Source organism: Babylonia areolata, chromosome 34, assembly GCF_041734735.1.
Source record: "Babylonia areolata isolate BAREFJ2019XMU chromosome 34, ASM4173473v1, whole genome shotgun sequence".
NCBI classification, from domain to species: Eukaryota; Metazoa; Mollusca; class Gastropoda; order Neogastropoda; family Buccinidae; genus Babylonia; species Babylonia areolata.
The window spans coordinates 21,896,551-21,913,407 of record NC_134909.1 but is presented as its reverse complement, the minus strand read 5'-3'; the positions used below and the strand labels follow the sequence as shown (position 1 = coordinate 21,913,407).

The following is a 16,857-nucleotide window of genomic DNA, read 5'->3' as shown; positions in this document are numbered from 1 at the left end:
TACATGCATACATTCACACATAATGAGTCGTCCGACGTCTTGGCGACAGGATGTCTGTACCCAAACTTTCCATGTGTCTGTGACAAGGATGTCCGCTCTCTCCTGTCTTTTACAACATTTACTGATGGGGTCTAACTGGTGATAATGGAGCAACATCCATTCAGTCCATGTCAGACTGTATTGTGGTCTGAAAAGAAGGTGTAAATGATGCAAAGGGTGCTGCTGCAATATGACTCCATTTCAGTGTGTGTGTTTACATTGGTATTTCCAATTTCACAATGATGGTGCATGCTAGCCAGCCCACCAGAAGAAGATGCGATGTTTCTGATATCCCAGAATAGGTTGTAGTGTGCATAAAATGAATCACAAAAACGAGTTCCAAAGAAAGCATTTACTCACTCAAAATTATGTACATCACATCGCGTATTTCTATGCCTGAAACAAAATAAATCAAGTAGAAAACCAACTGCAAACAATCAAAGAAGCGGAATGCAAGTTTGTGAAATGCTTGCGATAGTAAAAACAACAGTAACAACAACAACAATGAATCAGTGAGTGGTCATCACAGTAAGGATTGAAAAACAAACAAGGTGGCGTATGGGGTGAATACCCTGTATGGATAACCAATGATTCTAGAAGTATTTTGCTACGGATTGAACAGGAAGGTAACTAAACCAAAGTAACTAATCTATGTTGACTCCAGGGTAACTCATCTATGTAATATTAGTATTGGGGAAATATATATTATGCAAGAATACTTATAAGGCAGTATGAGTGAAAACCATTACGTAATAACCAGTGTAGAGTAGAATAATTTATTCTGTATATACATATCATCACTGAATATGTCCGGTCTGAAAATAATCTACATGTAAATAAAAGCGTTATCACAAAATTGTCGTAAAATTAAAGGTAAGGTTTGGATTTTAGTCCATATACCGTTTTTACATTTGGATTCAGCCTCGCAAAATGTCACCATCCAGTAAACCTTTTGCACCAGCTTTTATGCTGCCATTATCACAAACACAAATCCATGACACAGTCGTTTGTAATTAGATTACGGGGTGATTATAATGTATTTGCATATTAAGTTCCACAAGTCTCCAATCAGAAAATAGCTTTGCGGCAACAGCATTGCAGAAATTGTACTGGAATGAAAGGTCAACTTGCTATCATTGCACTTCTGCATTGGTGGAAGGTTGGTAAATGTTCACCTTTACCCCAGACTCTGAGAGAGGTCGGCCATACCTCGTAAATCCACGAGATGGAACTGCAGTGGTCTAACCACGCCTACCACAATCTGGTATGAACTATACTTGAATCGATGCTGCTTTTCACTTTAAAACTTGCGTATTCGTGGCTGAACAATAAAACCCTAAACACATACTTTCACTGACATCATCTAAAGGCGTATAATACTTACATGGGCATTAAACTCAAACATATCTACATATTTTCTCTTACAGACGTTAAACATGTGGATGGATTAATAACTCAACATGGACGCTTCGGTTATGCCGTGCCAATATATGTATGAATTTTTAATTTTTGATTATATATATATATATATATATATATATATATATATATATATATATATATATATATATATATATATATATATAAGCGCATGACCGAAGAACAATTAAAAAACACAGCAGATATTCTATGGCCTTGCATACTTAGACTAAACTATAAAACCTTGATTAAATGTGGTTTTGGTGTTTATATACATATATATTTATACATGTGTGCACATATAGATCCAAGTAAAAGCACTATACACAACGCGTTCCTTGTGTAAGTGCTTGTTTGCCTGACAATGTTTGGATGAAAACAGCTATGTTGAGATAACCGTGGTTAGCATTCAATTGGAGCTTCCCTTGCACCATTTTCGGATTCCCAACCAGAAGATGTAAAGAAAGAATTTACGATGATTTCTTCCTTTAAAAAAAGTTTTAAAGATACTTTTTTTAGCAGCCGTTATGATCGAAAACACCAACTGATTACAATTGGTGTCTCTGGATCACTTGCCAGAGATATCAATTCACCGCCAGTGCCGATACATCTGGGAAGACCATTGGAACGAAACTCAGTCATATCGGGCCTACAATTAGCTGTCTTCCGCTGAGAGAATCTAAATGGTACTAAGGTGCAGTTTTCGAAAGAATTTCATGACTTATTTCCTATTTTAATCGCTATGAAGTTAATATCAAATAATAGAGAGAAAAAAAGTTTACTGAGTTTTAACCTGCATTTGTTTTTGACAACCACGTCGAATAAACTTTTTAAAACATTTCTGCTTGTACATATCTACATACAAAGCCTTTAGCTGAAAAAAACAACTAAGTTTCAGCCACAGAGACATTCATCACATATGAGTGCACTAAACCTCTATGGAAAAAAATTCTCCAAAAGAATATTTTTTTAAGCATACCATTTCCAATTGTAAATGGGTACAAGTGTAAATGGGTACTACTCTTTACATTAGATCAAGTAAATCAACAATTTCGGAATACATTTCGCAAAGCTGTTGCAAGAAACCCATCATAAACAACTGTCAAAATCTCCTAAACATCTAAGACGTCTTTTTGTGGCCGCATGAAAATATGTAAATAAAAAATACGATAAGATAAAGGGGGCAAAAATATTGAAACGCACCAGCTACCTTATCTGTTATACACAAATTAAGAGAAAGAAGAAGAAGAAGAAGAAGAAGAAGAAGAAGAAGAGAGAGAGAGAGAGAGAGAGAGAGAGAGAGAGAGAGAGAGATTTTCTTTTTTTTTAATTTTTACCAAGGATAGCAGACAATTTACACCCAGCTCTTCCTATATAAGGTTTTTCTACATAATAAACCCCATCATAAACAACTGCTAATATATACAAACCACTAAAGACGTCTTGTTGCGACATGAAAAATATATACATTAAAGAGAATGGGGCAACAATAATGAAACACGCCAACTATCTAATCTGTTACACACACACACACACACACACACACACACACACACACACACACAGAGAGAGAGAGAGAGAGAGAGGGGGCCAAAGGAAGGTGGTGTTGGGGGGAGGGGGGGGGGGCGGTCATGGGATTCATGGCAGATGCTGAGACCTGCAAATGCTGTGTTTTGGGAGATACGGAAGTAAGTATTCTACGAATTTCCGTCCATACCACTGAGAGTGTGTTACCAAACAGCATTATTCAGGAAAAAGATGCTGACGCTGATGGCTACTAAAATGAACAGCAAAAGGTGAGCTGTAACAAAAGTTTGAATGAAAATCAAAATACAGGAGCCATTTTATTCCAAGGCCATTATAATGGTTTGGCTGAATAATGAATCCGTTCTATGTTAAAAAGCCGTCTGGTTCCCTTCCTCCCTCATTTCACTATATTATCACTTTCTTCACCTAGTTGAGAGCAAACGAAGCAAACATTACAGTCTCTTCCAGAATAAATTTCCCTGCGTGGTTTCTCTTCAAGTCCTCATGGTAAAGCATTGTAGATCAGTCCTCTGGGTTACTGCCCACAGTCTAGGGCTTTGGATGCAAGCGGACCTCGATGTACTGCCCACAGTCTAGGGCTTTGGATGCAAGCGGACATCGATGTACTGCCCACAGTCTAGGGCTTTGGATGCAAGCGGACATCGATGTACTGCCCACAGTCTAGGGCTTTGGATGCATGCGGACATCGATGTACTGCCCACAGTCTAGGGCTTTGGATGCAGGCGGACCTCGATGTACTCTGTCCTGTCGCGAACACGTGGTTGTTTCTTTCCTCCCTGCCGCTGTCCGTCGGGGAACGTGGGGGTGCCGTACAGCAGACCTTCCTCGCTGATGTAGAACCCGCCTTTCGCTCCGCCACCAGTCTGCAACACGAGGTGTGGGGGACATGGTCAGTATAGACAGTATGGAGCCTTGCGACTCAGTGTGACTGAGTGAAGGCCGTACAGGCCTTTCTGTGAGGCCCTTTTGTATTCATGTATGGATGGATGGATAGATGGATGGATGGATGGATGGGTGTGTGAAATGAAAACGATACAATATCAGTTTATTCATTCCTCACGGGGGGAAAGAGTCTGGTCAAATACATCAACAATCGAATGAAACGCAACAATAAGAACAGACATAAACATGAAAAAAATAATAAAAATTAGACAAAAAATTAGAAGATGGAAAAGGCAGACAGAGATTATCATATAGAGAGACCGACACTCAAACAAATCACACATGTGGATAGACGTTAACCAAAGAAAACGACTCAGACATACAGACAGACACAGAAACAGAATGTAGCCAGCTTGGCCACAATCTTGAGGTGAATCGGCCACAAATTTACCTCCCCTTAATCACCAGGTAAATCGGTCACAGATGATTTACCTCTCTTCTCAGGGAGCATTATTTCTCATCATTAAAAACAACCACCACCACCACACCACTACCACCACCACCAAACAACAACAACAACCACATCAACAACAACAATAAAACACTTCCGATACATGTATCATAGTTTTTATATTATCAAAATTCGTTACGATTATATAATTTTCAATAGTATAATGATACTATTAGGTCAGAAAGCCTATGATTCTTATCAATTAATATTCATATGAAGGAGATTTGGCGTAACCTTCGAAATCTACTCAGTTATACAAAATACCTTCTACCTGTCTCACCTGGACATGGCCACACCGTCACAAGAACTACAGTGACCGAGACTTACCGAGGGGTCAGCAGGCTGACTGCCGCCCACTGCACCCTGTTCTCCGCTGTCAAAAGCCTTGTTGTCAACACCTCTGTTGTCACCTTGTGCACGGGCCGCTGATGGGGCAGGAATGTTTCCGTATACATCTGGTAATGATTCATTTATATTATTTATCCTTTGGTATTGGTTGATTGCTTGACATGTTTGTATACTTATTCATTTAGTATTGATAATTCTTTCATTTGTCCATCTGTTATTCATTCAATCATTCATTCTTGAAGGTAGCACATGTCTTCATAATTCATTCATTTGTCCATCTGTTATTCATTCAATCATTTATTCATTTTTGAAGGTAGCACATGTCTTCATATTTCATTCATTTGTCCATCTGTTATTTATTCAATCATTTATTTTTGAAGGTAGCACATGTCTTCGGCAAACAGGTTTTTTTTGTTTGTTTGTTTGTTTTACTAAAAGCAGCAATGCCTACACAATTTTACAACTGATTCCAAGTACACTGAACCAACAGATCATTGACAGCCAAAATAGTCTAAAGCGTCTGAAATACATGCCTGTCTCTGAATCAGTGATGATTTAATAATAGTAAAAGACAAGAGACACTACATGAAGTCACGGCATGTTCACGTACTTGTGTTCTCTTCCGCCTCCTTCCTGTTCGTGCTGTGCTGTGTCTGCCTGGGCTTTGGTTTGACTTCAGGTTTTGCTTTAGTGCCGTCCACAGTAACTGTGGTGGGGGCTGGCTGCTTCTTGGTCTTGTCACTTTGGCGTACACATTGCTGTCAGCACTTGGGGCTTCCGGTTGTTGCTTCGTTTTGTTCTTGTTGGGCTGGGCGTACTCACAGAGTTCTCAGCACTTTGGGCTTCTGGACGTTGGTTCTTCTTCTTAACTTGGGTGTACTCAACAGAGCTGTCAGCACTTGGGGCTTCTGGCTGTTTCTTCTTCTTAACTTGGGTGTACTCAACAGAGCTGTCAGCACTTGTGGCTTCTGGCTGTTTCTTCTTCTTAACTTGGGTGTACTCAACAGAGCTGTCAGCATTTTGGGCTTCCGGTTGTTTCTTCTTCGTGTCGGGTGGAGCGTACACGTAGCTTTCCGGCTGTTGGGCGTCGCTTGTGGCTGCTGCTTCGGATGGTGCAGGCGTTGCAGCAGGTGCCGTCGGTTGCATCATCAGCATGGGTCCATACCCATCGTGGCCAACTTCATAAGCACCCACTGGAGGTGGCCGAAAGGAAGGCGGTGCATCTGTTATAGGGACATGGTAAAGCCGTTCATCTGGTTATCACCTCTCTACGGGACTGGCCTTGCCATCGATGTAATTCTTTTGCTCTTGTTTGACAAGAACTTATCGAAGGCCGGGGAATGGAGGGAGGGTACATTTCCTTTGTTTGTTTGCTTGTATGTATGTTTAGATAATGTTCTTTATCGTCATTATCAGCAATAAACCAATGACTAGACATCGACAAGGAGAAAGAAAAAGCCTCATTCAGTCACAATTAATATGTCCAACTTTATATGTCCATTTTCAATTTCACCCCATGCACATATTCACTGCAGAAGTGAAAACTTCCAGTTACATACACTATACTGAGCGTTCAGGGTATGGGCAAGTTGTTTTGTTTTTCATTTTATTGGTCCTCTGTCATAGAAGAACACACATAGCCTACTGCATTCCAGTTTGATCTTTCTTTTCAATCAATATTCATTTTAAGGCAACATATATTCAAATCGGCATAAGGAAAGCACATGCTGAACATACGTGAAGCATATTCTAAGCACGGGTTTCACAGGACTTGCAAAATTATATGACGATGACAACTAGAGATCACGCACACGTGAAAACTGCTAAATCTCGAAACAACGCACTGTCCAGGGTTGTTGATGGGACATGTCCTAAATAGTAAATGCTAGGTGCAAGGTGCAAGGTGGCAATAGAGTCAGTGAGGGTCTGGGTTCGAATCCCACCCTCACCTTTTCTCCCAAATGTGACTGGAAAATCAAACTGAGCGTCTAGCCATTCAGATGTGACAATAAACCGAGGTCCCGCGTTCAGCACACTCTTGGCACACTGAAAAATAAACCATGGGAACAAGTGCTGTCCTCTGGCAAAAATGTCTCAAAAGATAAAAAGATCTATTGTGATAGGTACACAAATATATGTGCACGCACACAAGGTCAGCCAAGCGTGTTAGGTTATGCTGCTGTCAGACATGCAGATGTGGTGCAGTGTATATGGAATTGTCCGAACACAGTGGCGCCTCCTTAGTAACTGTAACACAACAGCGTGTAGCACAGCTGACGTCAAAACATCTACAAGTGCTTTCAGCCTGCTAAGCAAAAAATAATGGGACATATTCTCATGACGATTGTTATGCTTGGGAAAGTGCGCAAGAGAGAGAGAGAGAGAGAGAGAGAGAGAGAGAGAGAGAGAGACAGACAGACAGACAGACAGAAACAGAGACAGAGACAGAGAGAGACATTCAAAAGCAGCGTTTCATGCAGGTGAGGACACAACACTGGGCATGAGTTGTTGCCCCTGGTCTGTCAGGTTGGGCCTGCCAGCTGTCACTTGAAATCGGTGCGGAGTGGTAGTAGTAGTAGTAGTAGTAGTAGTAGTAGTAGTAGTAATAGTAGTAGCAGCAGCAGCAGTGGTAGATATAAAGCCGTAGCATCAGCTGAACATGTAGTAGTAGTAGTAGTTGTTGTTGTAGTAGACTGTTAGAGCTTCAGCAGACGTTGATGTGCAATATTAAATCGCCTTTGTAAAGATGTCAGGTGTTTTTAATCTGTATTCCCTTAGGCCTTTTTTATATTTATTTATGTTTCTATTTGTTTCACGTTGAAACGTTGACCGAAGCTTTGTTTTGTTTTTTGTTTTTTTTCTCATATAAATCGCTAGCGTGAGCAAGATGGTGTGCGTGCGTGCGTGCGTGCGTGCGCGCGCGCGCGCGCGCGCGTGTGTGTGTGTGTGTGTGTGTGTGCGCGCGCGTGTGTGTGTGCTTCGAATATTATTCTCTTTCCCATCTTCTCCCGGATCCCACCCCTCCCACGTTCCTCTCTCCCTAGCATATAATTGTGGTCACACCACCATGTCAAAGCAACATGTGCTGTTTGAAACAAACTATAGTGATGCATTAGAAAAAGGAATAATATAAACCAGATGATTAGTGTACTCACCTCGATATACCCATCCAAATGCAGCCTTGCAAAATGCAAAAGAACATTTTCTTAGTGGGAAACTATGATAAACATGCATTATTTTGATAAAACAAAAGATTTTTTTTGTGTGTGTGTGTGAAATGCCATGTTAACAGAAGCAGTGATTTTGTTTTCAAATGCTGGAACTGGCGTGAAATAATTGATAATAACCAGTGGTCCTATTTTCTTTATAAAAATCATATAAACCTGACAGAGGCGGGGAAAAGAGATGGTAGGTGCTACTAATGGGATGGGCGAGTCTGTATGACTACTATAACGAGGTTTGCGAAGATTATATAGAAAGTCTAACTGGATAGATATCCAAAGAAACATCTTAAAGATGTATGAAACTATGTTGCCTTTAACAGGATTAAATGAAACCCTGTGATATAAGGTTGAACGAAACTGTGTCGTAATTTTGAAAGCAAGGACTGTAGTTGTGGTTTATAATTATGACTGCCACAGTTACACCAGTTGGCGGATGGTTTTACAGAGCAACGTGGGTTGAACTGACTGAACTATTCAGTGATATATGATTGTAGCACGTGGCTGAGATAGTGCCATAATTGTACCAGTTCAAAAGGAATTGTAAATACACTAAATAAATGATAATGCATTTGCCTGTCTGTATGTCTCTTTCTCTCTTTTCTCTCTCTCTTCCACGCTGCAAGGGACCACACACACACACACACACACACACACACACACACACACACACACACACACACACACACACCATACACACACACACTGAAATAAACTCCTTTGCTTCTTACCATTGTTGTTCTGAAGACTTTCTGCTGCAGACCTCGACCGAATTTCTGGAAAACCAAAACATTTTGTTTCATTGTATCCACAGTTACTGTTTATTTTATTTTAATTCGTGTATTAAGTGTTCCCATGTGTGATCCGAGCTGGTCCGACAACGTCAAGGAATGGACCAAAATGACGATGCCAGATCTCCTCACGACAGCTGCCAAAAGAACGGCGTGGCGAGCTATGACATCTTCCTCATGTCCCCCCAACGACCCCAGCGGTCGAGGGAATGAGTGAGTGAGTGAGATGTGTGATCTGCAAAGCGTAAGGCATGGCTTAGTTGTTTGTGGTGTGCGTGTTCTGTCCGTTCATCTCCAGAGACAGCTGATGTGTATTTCTATTGTCCTTTCACTGTTTACATCACACTGACTTCCGCATGTGTAATAGGGTGGGGGTAGATTGTGGTATGGCGTTTCAGTTTGAGTTTTAAGAATGCATCAAAGCGTTCGAACTAATCCACAAACGTTACCCGTATATGATATAAAACTGTTTGGGGAAAGTGCCTGTGTTGAATGTATTTGGTGCATGGTTGTGAGCGCAAGTGCCTTTTTATGTTTTTCACAATGAATGCAAATATTGTTTTGAAATATGATTCTTACGATAACCGTAAGTGACTGTATTTTGGAACTGTTCATTAAATACTTGCCTGGTGGAGATTGCTTTGAAATATGACTTTAAGAATGACGATAACTGTCTTTATCATGGAACTGTTCATTCAATTCATGTTGAGTGCACGAACATACATCTTTCAAGCCACAAACATAACGCATACAAAATAGCATATAATACAGGTACACTTGATTAAGCTAAGATGTAAAATAGTCGGTTTAGCACCGCATGGGTCAGTCAGGTGTTTTACTTTTTCTTGTGAATATTATGTAGCCAATAGTGGGACAACCACTTTGATTTGTGAGGATTAGATGTGCAAGAGGAGGTCGAAGGGTGAGGTACATACATACTCTAGGTATTCTGTCATCTTCCATAAAAACACGCGGCGATACCTTAACTTTGTATCTTAATAATAATAATAATAATGGATACTTATATAGCACACTATCCAGAAATCTGCTCTAGGTGCTTTACAAAAACGCTTTTGATAACATAAAACATTATATCTATGTTACATACACACACCAAAATGTGACCACACACACACACACACGCACGCACGCACGTACGCGCACACACACACGCACGCACGCACACACACACACACACTGCATACATACATTTTAACATACATGTGTATCTAACAGCTACCCTAACAAATACGCACACATAGGCAGGCACAAACTTACATAAACACACGCACACACAATACACATTCATATACATGCATGTAGTTGTGGACCTGCCGCAATTGAACTTATTGCTGAGGGAAAAGGTGAGTTTTGAGACGAGATTTAAAAGATGCGAGGGAATCAGAGTGACGGAGGTTATCAGGGAGCTTGTTCCACGTCTTTGGCGATTGAAAAGAAAACGATCTGTGTCCATAGGTCTTACTTCTGACGTGAGGTATCCTGAGAAGTCGAGTATCAGAGGAAGAACGGAGCTGGCGAGACGGGGTATAGATATGGATGAGTTCAGAAAGATACTTGGGGCCAGATCCGTTGACTGCAGAAAAGGTCAGAGTGGATAGCTTATAGTCTATTCGATCAGAAACAGGCAACCAGTGGAGAGACTGAAAGAGAGGAGAAACATGGTCAAATTTAGAAGCTCTGCAAATGAGTCTGGCAGCGTTATTCTGAATTCGTTGGAGTCTGTCTAACAGGTATTTGGGAAGGCCGGCCAAAAGAGAGTTGCAGTAATCCAATCTTGAGAGAACCAGAGAGCATACAAGTGTCTTGGTTGCATCGGTTGAGAGATAGTGGTGGATAGAGCTGATTCTACGCAGTTCCAAATAGGCAACTTTACAGATATTCGAAATGTGCTGTTGGAAGGAAAGAGACTGGTCCAGGATTACACCAAGACTGCGAACAGAGGGAGAAAGTGAAACAGGTGTGCTATTGATCAGATCTTAGCACTAAGAACGTTGATGTAATTGCTACCTTCTGGAGTACAACACTCAAACTTCATCTCATGATCCAGTATATATGAAAATACTTAAGTCTTAATGGCTGATACATAGCGAGACAGAGAGAGAGAGAGAGAGAGAGAGAGAGAGAGAGAGAGAGAGAGAATAAAACCAAATTACCATGCTCCTCGCGGACAGGACCCCGTTCAGAATTGTATCTGTAAGAAAATACATATGATGATCACCTCGTGTAAAACCCTCTCACATGTTAGTTATTGCTGTTCTTTTCAAATGAAATCCTTATTTTATTTCAAGAAAACTGGCTTTAAATTAAACTTTGTTTGTTCTAAGTCAACCACTGACGGCAGAAACCGTCTATCAAGCACGTGTCAGTTTATTCATTACACGATGAATTATATTTCCTGCTAATTATCACAAATGACATTTCTTTCCAATTCATGTATTATTTCTGAGAATTGGAAATGAGATTCAGCTTCGATTAAACACTCTAAATCTCTTAGAACATATTTTTTCCAGCTAAACTGGAGAGAAGTGTGGCATATATTTCGGAATGGGGGAGGTCACAATTCATTTAACGTCTACTTCACTCTCTCCGTCTCTGTCTGTCTGTCTCTCACGCAATCGCGATTCTTAATCAATGATACATTTTTCTCGTGTTCATTTTGTTCGCTTTAAGATTTCCACATAAAAAGTATACAGATTTTTTTTTTGTTTTAGCAGGTGTGTGTGTGTGTGTGTGCGCGCGCACACACACACACATACACACACACACACACACACACACACACACACACACACACACCACAACAACAACACAACAACAGCAACTTAGTCCATACCTGGCATGACGATCCTGCTTTTTCCCTGAGGAAGAAAAACAAAAACAAACGCACTCTGCATTAGACATTTGGGACTGGAACATAATTTGGTGGAGACAGGGTTTAGAAAACAAAACAAAGAAACCCTGCAACAGAAACTCGGAAAATCATTAACCATTCATGGTTCAAATATTCTGGGAAAATATATTTAATATTATTTTATTTATACCGAAATGGTATTTATTCTTCAAAATGGATGAGTTATTTCAGACAAATTTTAATGGAAACAAGGTATGACTGTGTTTGGAATGCTCAATTCTTCTTATAGAGGGAATCTTTCTGCAAGAATGTCAACATTGCTTTGAGAGATAGTTTTCAAAATCTGTGGAGACATACTCTAGAGGCCAGTAGTAAATGCTTGTTTTGACGAAACTTCAAAAGTGGATTTGGTAGAGAAAAATATATGACAAATGCCCGATAAATACGTTATCAGCTTCTTCAGATTTCGAAGTAGTAATCATAAGCTGGGAATAGAAACAGGGAGACACAAAGGCATACCACAAGAGTCACGGCTTTGTAAGGTTTGTAACATGTTTGTGATTGGGGATGAGTTTCATTTTATAATGGAATGTTCCAGTGAGTTATGATCAGTTACGATATATATATGTTACTAGAAAATATTTGCAATGGATTTGCAAGTGTTGCCTAGCTACACTTTTGGAGTTAAAAGACATTTAGTGTAGTTCGTAGAAATAATGGGGTAAAATTAAAAGGTACACAATTTATTTTTAATGGATCTGATAGATTAAATAGTACATAACATGTCTACCAAATTATAATGCCGATGGTTTCTGCATAATTGCAGAATTTGGTTTTGAAAATGTGATGTTTTCATCATTTTGCTGTTCTGACGCACAGCAGCCACCGTAGCCTTTTCACAGCCGACTCAAGGCCGACCGCTTTGTTTCAGCGCGCTGATAGCGAGCGCGGGCGTTAATTCGGTCACAGCAGACGAACTTTTCTTGCAAGCGCGCGTTTTTAATTTGGAGCTGTTATCATCACAATGCTTGGTAAGTACTGTTTATATCATTCACAGTTGCTGTAGTTTGCTTTATAATGTGATAACACTCACCCAGACGACACTAATAGTGCCATGCTTTTGTCTTATTGTGATCTATAAGCAAAAACAAGTGAAAGCCTTTGTTATAAGTATGGTGCTTCAAGCGCATCAAAATATCATACGTTTTCGCGAGCTTTCATTGTTTCTTTTTACTGTTATTTTGTAATTATCTTGATCATCACCATTTTTTTTTCGTTCTTGATATGATTATTTCGAATAAAATTACTAACTGCATCAATAATTCAAGTTAAACTAATTTTAATATCATTATTATTCTTATTATTATTATTACTTCTTTATTATTATTATTATTATTATTATTATTATTATTGGAGATTTGCTGACAGGAATGAAAACAGGCGTGTGCAGGTGGGTTGATGGGTTTATTTGGTGTGTGTGTGTGTGTGTGTGTGTGTGTGTGTGAATGCACGTAAGTGTATGTGCATGTGTTGCCATGTGTGTCGGTGAATGCATGAATGTCCCAGTATACGCGCCCATGCCTTGTGTATTTCATTTTGGCTTTTAATTAGTGTGTGTGTGTGTGTGTGTGTGTGTGTGTGTGTGTGTGTGTGTGTGTGTGTGTGAATTTCCTGGCCTAAATATCTCATACAATTTGTGAAATCTTTTCAGGAATGGGCCTGTAGCAGAATATGGAGGTGTGCGTGCTGTGTGGAGGTGCCCTGGACGCTGGTGGGAAGATTGTTGTGCCAACAGCTAAAGGAAGAGACTCCATAAACAGAGCAAGTGAAGAGCGTGGTGAGACTATTGTCGTGTCTGAAGGGCAAGCAGTGCATGAAGAATGCCGTCGTAATTTTACTAATAAGTACAACATTCAAAGTTATCTAAGAAAAAAACAAGAGTCTTCATCCGCTATAAATATTGCACAGAACTTACGTTCGCAAAACCAACCATTTGACTTTGCCAGATGTTGTCTTTTTTGTGGGACTCCTGCAGAGCTCAATGCACGCTGTGGCCTGAAGGTGCATCCAGTGAGAACACTTGACTTTCAAAGCTCAATTGCTAAAGTATGTTCACAGCGGGGAGATGAGTGGGCAGACACTGTGAAAAGCAGACTAGAGTTTGTTTCTGATTTGCCAGCTGCTGATGCAGTTTATCATCAGACATGTAGTGTTCATTTTAGAAGTAGGAAAAGACTTCCTAAGTCTTTTGCTTCAGACAAAGATGAAAAAAAAATAAAGCTTGGACGACCTAAAGATGAGAAAAAGGCAAATGCCTTCGAAAAGATCGCTGGTTTTATTCTTGACAATGATAATGAACAGATTACTGTTGGTGACCTCATCAACAAAATGAAAGAATACAATGATGGCGATTCCTACAGTCATCCAAAGATGAAGGAAGAGCTGAGGAAACATTTTGGTGAAGAACTCATCATCACAGAACTGAATGGAAAAGCTAATGTTGTTACATTCAGGAAAACGGCATCATCTATCTTGCACACATTTTATTCAAAACAAATGTGTGATGAGGAGACTCAGAAGAAATGCATCATAGAAACAGCAGCAGAACTCATCAAGAGTGACATTAAAGCCTTGCCTACAACTCGTGCACTGTATCCCAACAAAGATGATATAGCATCACTTTCAGCAAACTTAAACTTTGTTCCTGATTCGTTGCAGCTTTTGCTGAAGACTATTTTCAGTGGAAAGGACACAGATTTGAAAGTAGCATCAACAGGCCAAGTAATTATGCAAGCAGCTCGTCCACGTGTTCTCATATGCCCATTGCAGATTGGATTAGCAGTCCAGATGCACCATTGTTTTAATTCCAAGTTCCTAGTGGACACTTTGTACTCTCTTGGTTTTAGTGTGTCGTACAGTGAGGTCATGACCTATGAGATGAATGCTGCTGTGTCTGACCATAATGTTGCATCAGCACCTGAGGGTCATTTCATCCAGTACATGGCAGACAACGTGGATCACAACACGGCTACACTTGATGGATTTAACACCTTCCATGGCATGGGAATTATTGCCTCGGTTACTCCCAGAGTGAATAGCACAGTGCAGGTCAGAAGGCAAACTGATGTCAGGACAGAAGAGATCATCAACAAGGCAAAGATTGACATCAAATACTACAGAGATGAATGCCTTGGTTTGATGACAATGAAGTTTGAGAGTCTGACAAATACATTTGTCAAAGATCCAACATCAGAAGTTGATTTGTTGTGGAAAGCTTGCTGGCTGCTACATCCACATAGACCGTCTTGGTCTGGAGTCATGCAAGCTGTTCACCATGGAAGTTTTCCAGGACAGTCGTCAGTCATATTCATGCCGATGATAGACATGAATCCCAGTGACAAAACATGTATATATTCTACACTGTGTTTCATTTGTGCTGAAGTGAAGCGCAATAAATCAACACCAGTGCTGACATTTGACCAACCTCTATGGTGGAAGGCTCTGAGCATCATTTCAGGTGAACCAGCAGATAGTGACCTTCAATCCATTGTCCTTCGGCTTGGGCCGTTTCATCTTGAAATGAGTTTTCTTGCATGCATTGGGCATTTGATGGAAGAAACTGGACTTCATGAAGTGTTGTCAACTGTGTATGCTTCAAATTCTGTGAGTGCAATGCTTCAAGGAAAGGCTGTACAACGTGCAGTTCGTGGACACGTTCTACTTGATGCAGCATTAAATGCACTGTTGATGTCAGACACATTTGGTGTGCCTTTACCACATCCTAAATGCCAGACTGAAACAGATCAACAGTCCACTTTGCTGCAAGTGTCTACAGATGTCCTCCCTGCTTCTCCGACGTCAGTGGAGCATGACTCACAAGGAACTGTTTGTGAAAAAGAAGAAACCTTGCATGCCCAACTGTCATCTGGAACTACAGAAAACATTCAAGATGAGGCCGACCTGTCCCAAAATGAGGCACAAAGGAATGATCTGGAACTGAATGCTGAAACAGAACTAAAACCAGTTCGCACATCTGACGTACCTCAAGATATGGATACAGCAATATCAAGTGCCTTGAATGAACTCCAAGACAAGGAAGATCTTCAAACGGCGTCTGCCCTTCACAGCCAACTTTTGAAGGGTGCAGTAACACCAGATTCTGTCAAAAACAACGATTGTCTCAACAGGATCGCCAGCAAACTAAACAACAAGAAATTGTCACTCAGTGGCAGAACTTGTGATCTCTGGCTCCAGTACATGGCTATGGTTGACATACTGAAACGTTTTCTGAAGGCTGAAAGAACTGGAAATTGGCTCCTTCATCTGTCCGTCGTACGTGAAATGCTCCCATACCTTGCTGCAGCTGGTCACAACTCTTATACCAAGTCTGCCTATTTGTACCTTCAGACGATGAACAAGCTTGACAAAGTCAACCCTGTTGTCTACAAAAGCTTTGTCGAAGGACATCATGTTGTGAGACGAAGCAATAGATACTGGGCTGGCATTTCGTCTGACTTGACAATTGAGCAAACCCTGATGCGAGGTTTAAAGACAACTGGTGGCCTCACCCGAGGGAGAGGGATGACAGAGTCCCAACGCGCTAAATGGGTACTGTCCATGCCAGCATGTGCTGATGTGAACACTGCCATGCAAGAAGTCACTGATACCAGTCGACTTACAAGTGATCAGCACATAGAAATGGGATCTTCTCGAATGGCAAAAGACACAGACGACATGATGACCATCACATCATATCTTTGTGAAAGGAACCCATTTGCCAATGACCCCAGCCTCAGAAACATTGACAATGGTGTGGTGGCGGACTCATCTGTGAATGTAGACCAAGCAAAAGCAGTCGGTCTTGGAATTCTGAATGGCATGGAAGGCTTAGCAGTAGCAGATCTGACCATGAAGAAAAAAAACCAGGTCAAGACACTTGGGGTGAAGAAGGCAGTCAAAGTGGAAGGCAATCCAATATCAATTGATCCTCAACTTCTTTTCCAGCGCTTTATAACTGCAGCCAACAGCACATCTGTTGATGAAAAACAACTGTTAAAGTATGAGTTGTGTGGCGTCCCTTCCTCACTGTTTGAATCACCAGACTTCATGCGCCAGCCAAACAAGGCAACACTGGCTGATGAGCTGTGGAAGATCGTTTCGGCCAAAGATGATATTCCCATTCTTATCCCACCTGACGTGCAATTTGTGGTTGATGGAGGATCTCTG

The 16,857-nt window shown here is 40.7% G+C and overlaps 2 protein-coding genes across 4 annotated transcripts in view; one reads left to right on the top strand and one right to left on the bottom strand.

Annotated features, from left to right (window-relative positions):
* Window positions 1-16,857, top strand: part of LOC143277326 (uncharacterized) — a 329,350-nt gene that overhangs the window by 156,632 nt on the left and 155,861 nt on the right. The gene's annotated exons all lie outside the window — the stretch shown is intronic.
* LOC143277328 (synaptogenesis protein syg-2-like) overlaps window positions 377-16,857 on the bottom strand; it is a 63,431-nt gene continuing 46,950 nt past the window's right edge. Inside the window, exons 14-19 of the mRNA XM_076582114.1 lie at window positions 11,614-11,638; window positions 10,934-10,971; window positions 8,700-8,744; window positions 5,358-5,970; window positions 4,727-4,854; window positions 377-3,869 (exon numbers count right to left, since the gene is read on the bottom strand). Of these exons, the coding sequence (XP_076438229.1) occupies window positions 5,486-5,970; window positions 8,700-8,744; window positions 10,934-10,971; window positions 11,614-11,638 (593 nt within the window). The 3' untranslated portion in view covers window positions 377-3,869; window positions 4,727-4,854; window positions 5,358-5,485. The remainder of the gene's footprint in view (window positions 3,870-4,726; window positions 4,855-5,357; window positions 5,971-8,699; window positions 8,745-10,933; window positions 10,972-11,613; window positions 11,639-16,857) is intronic.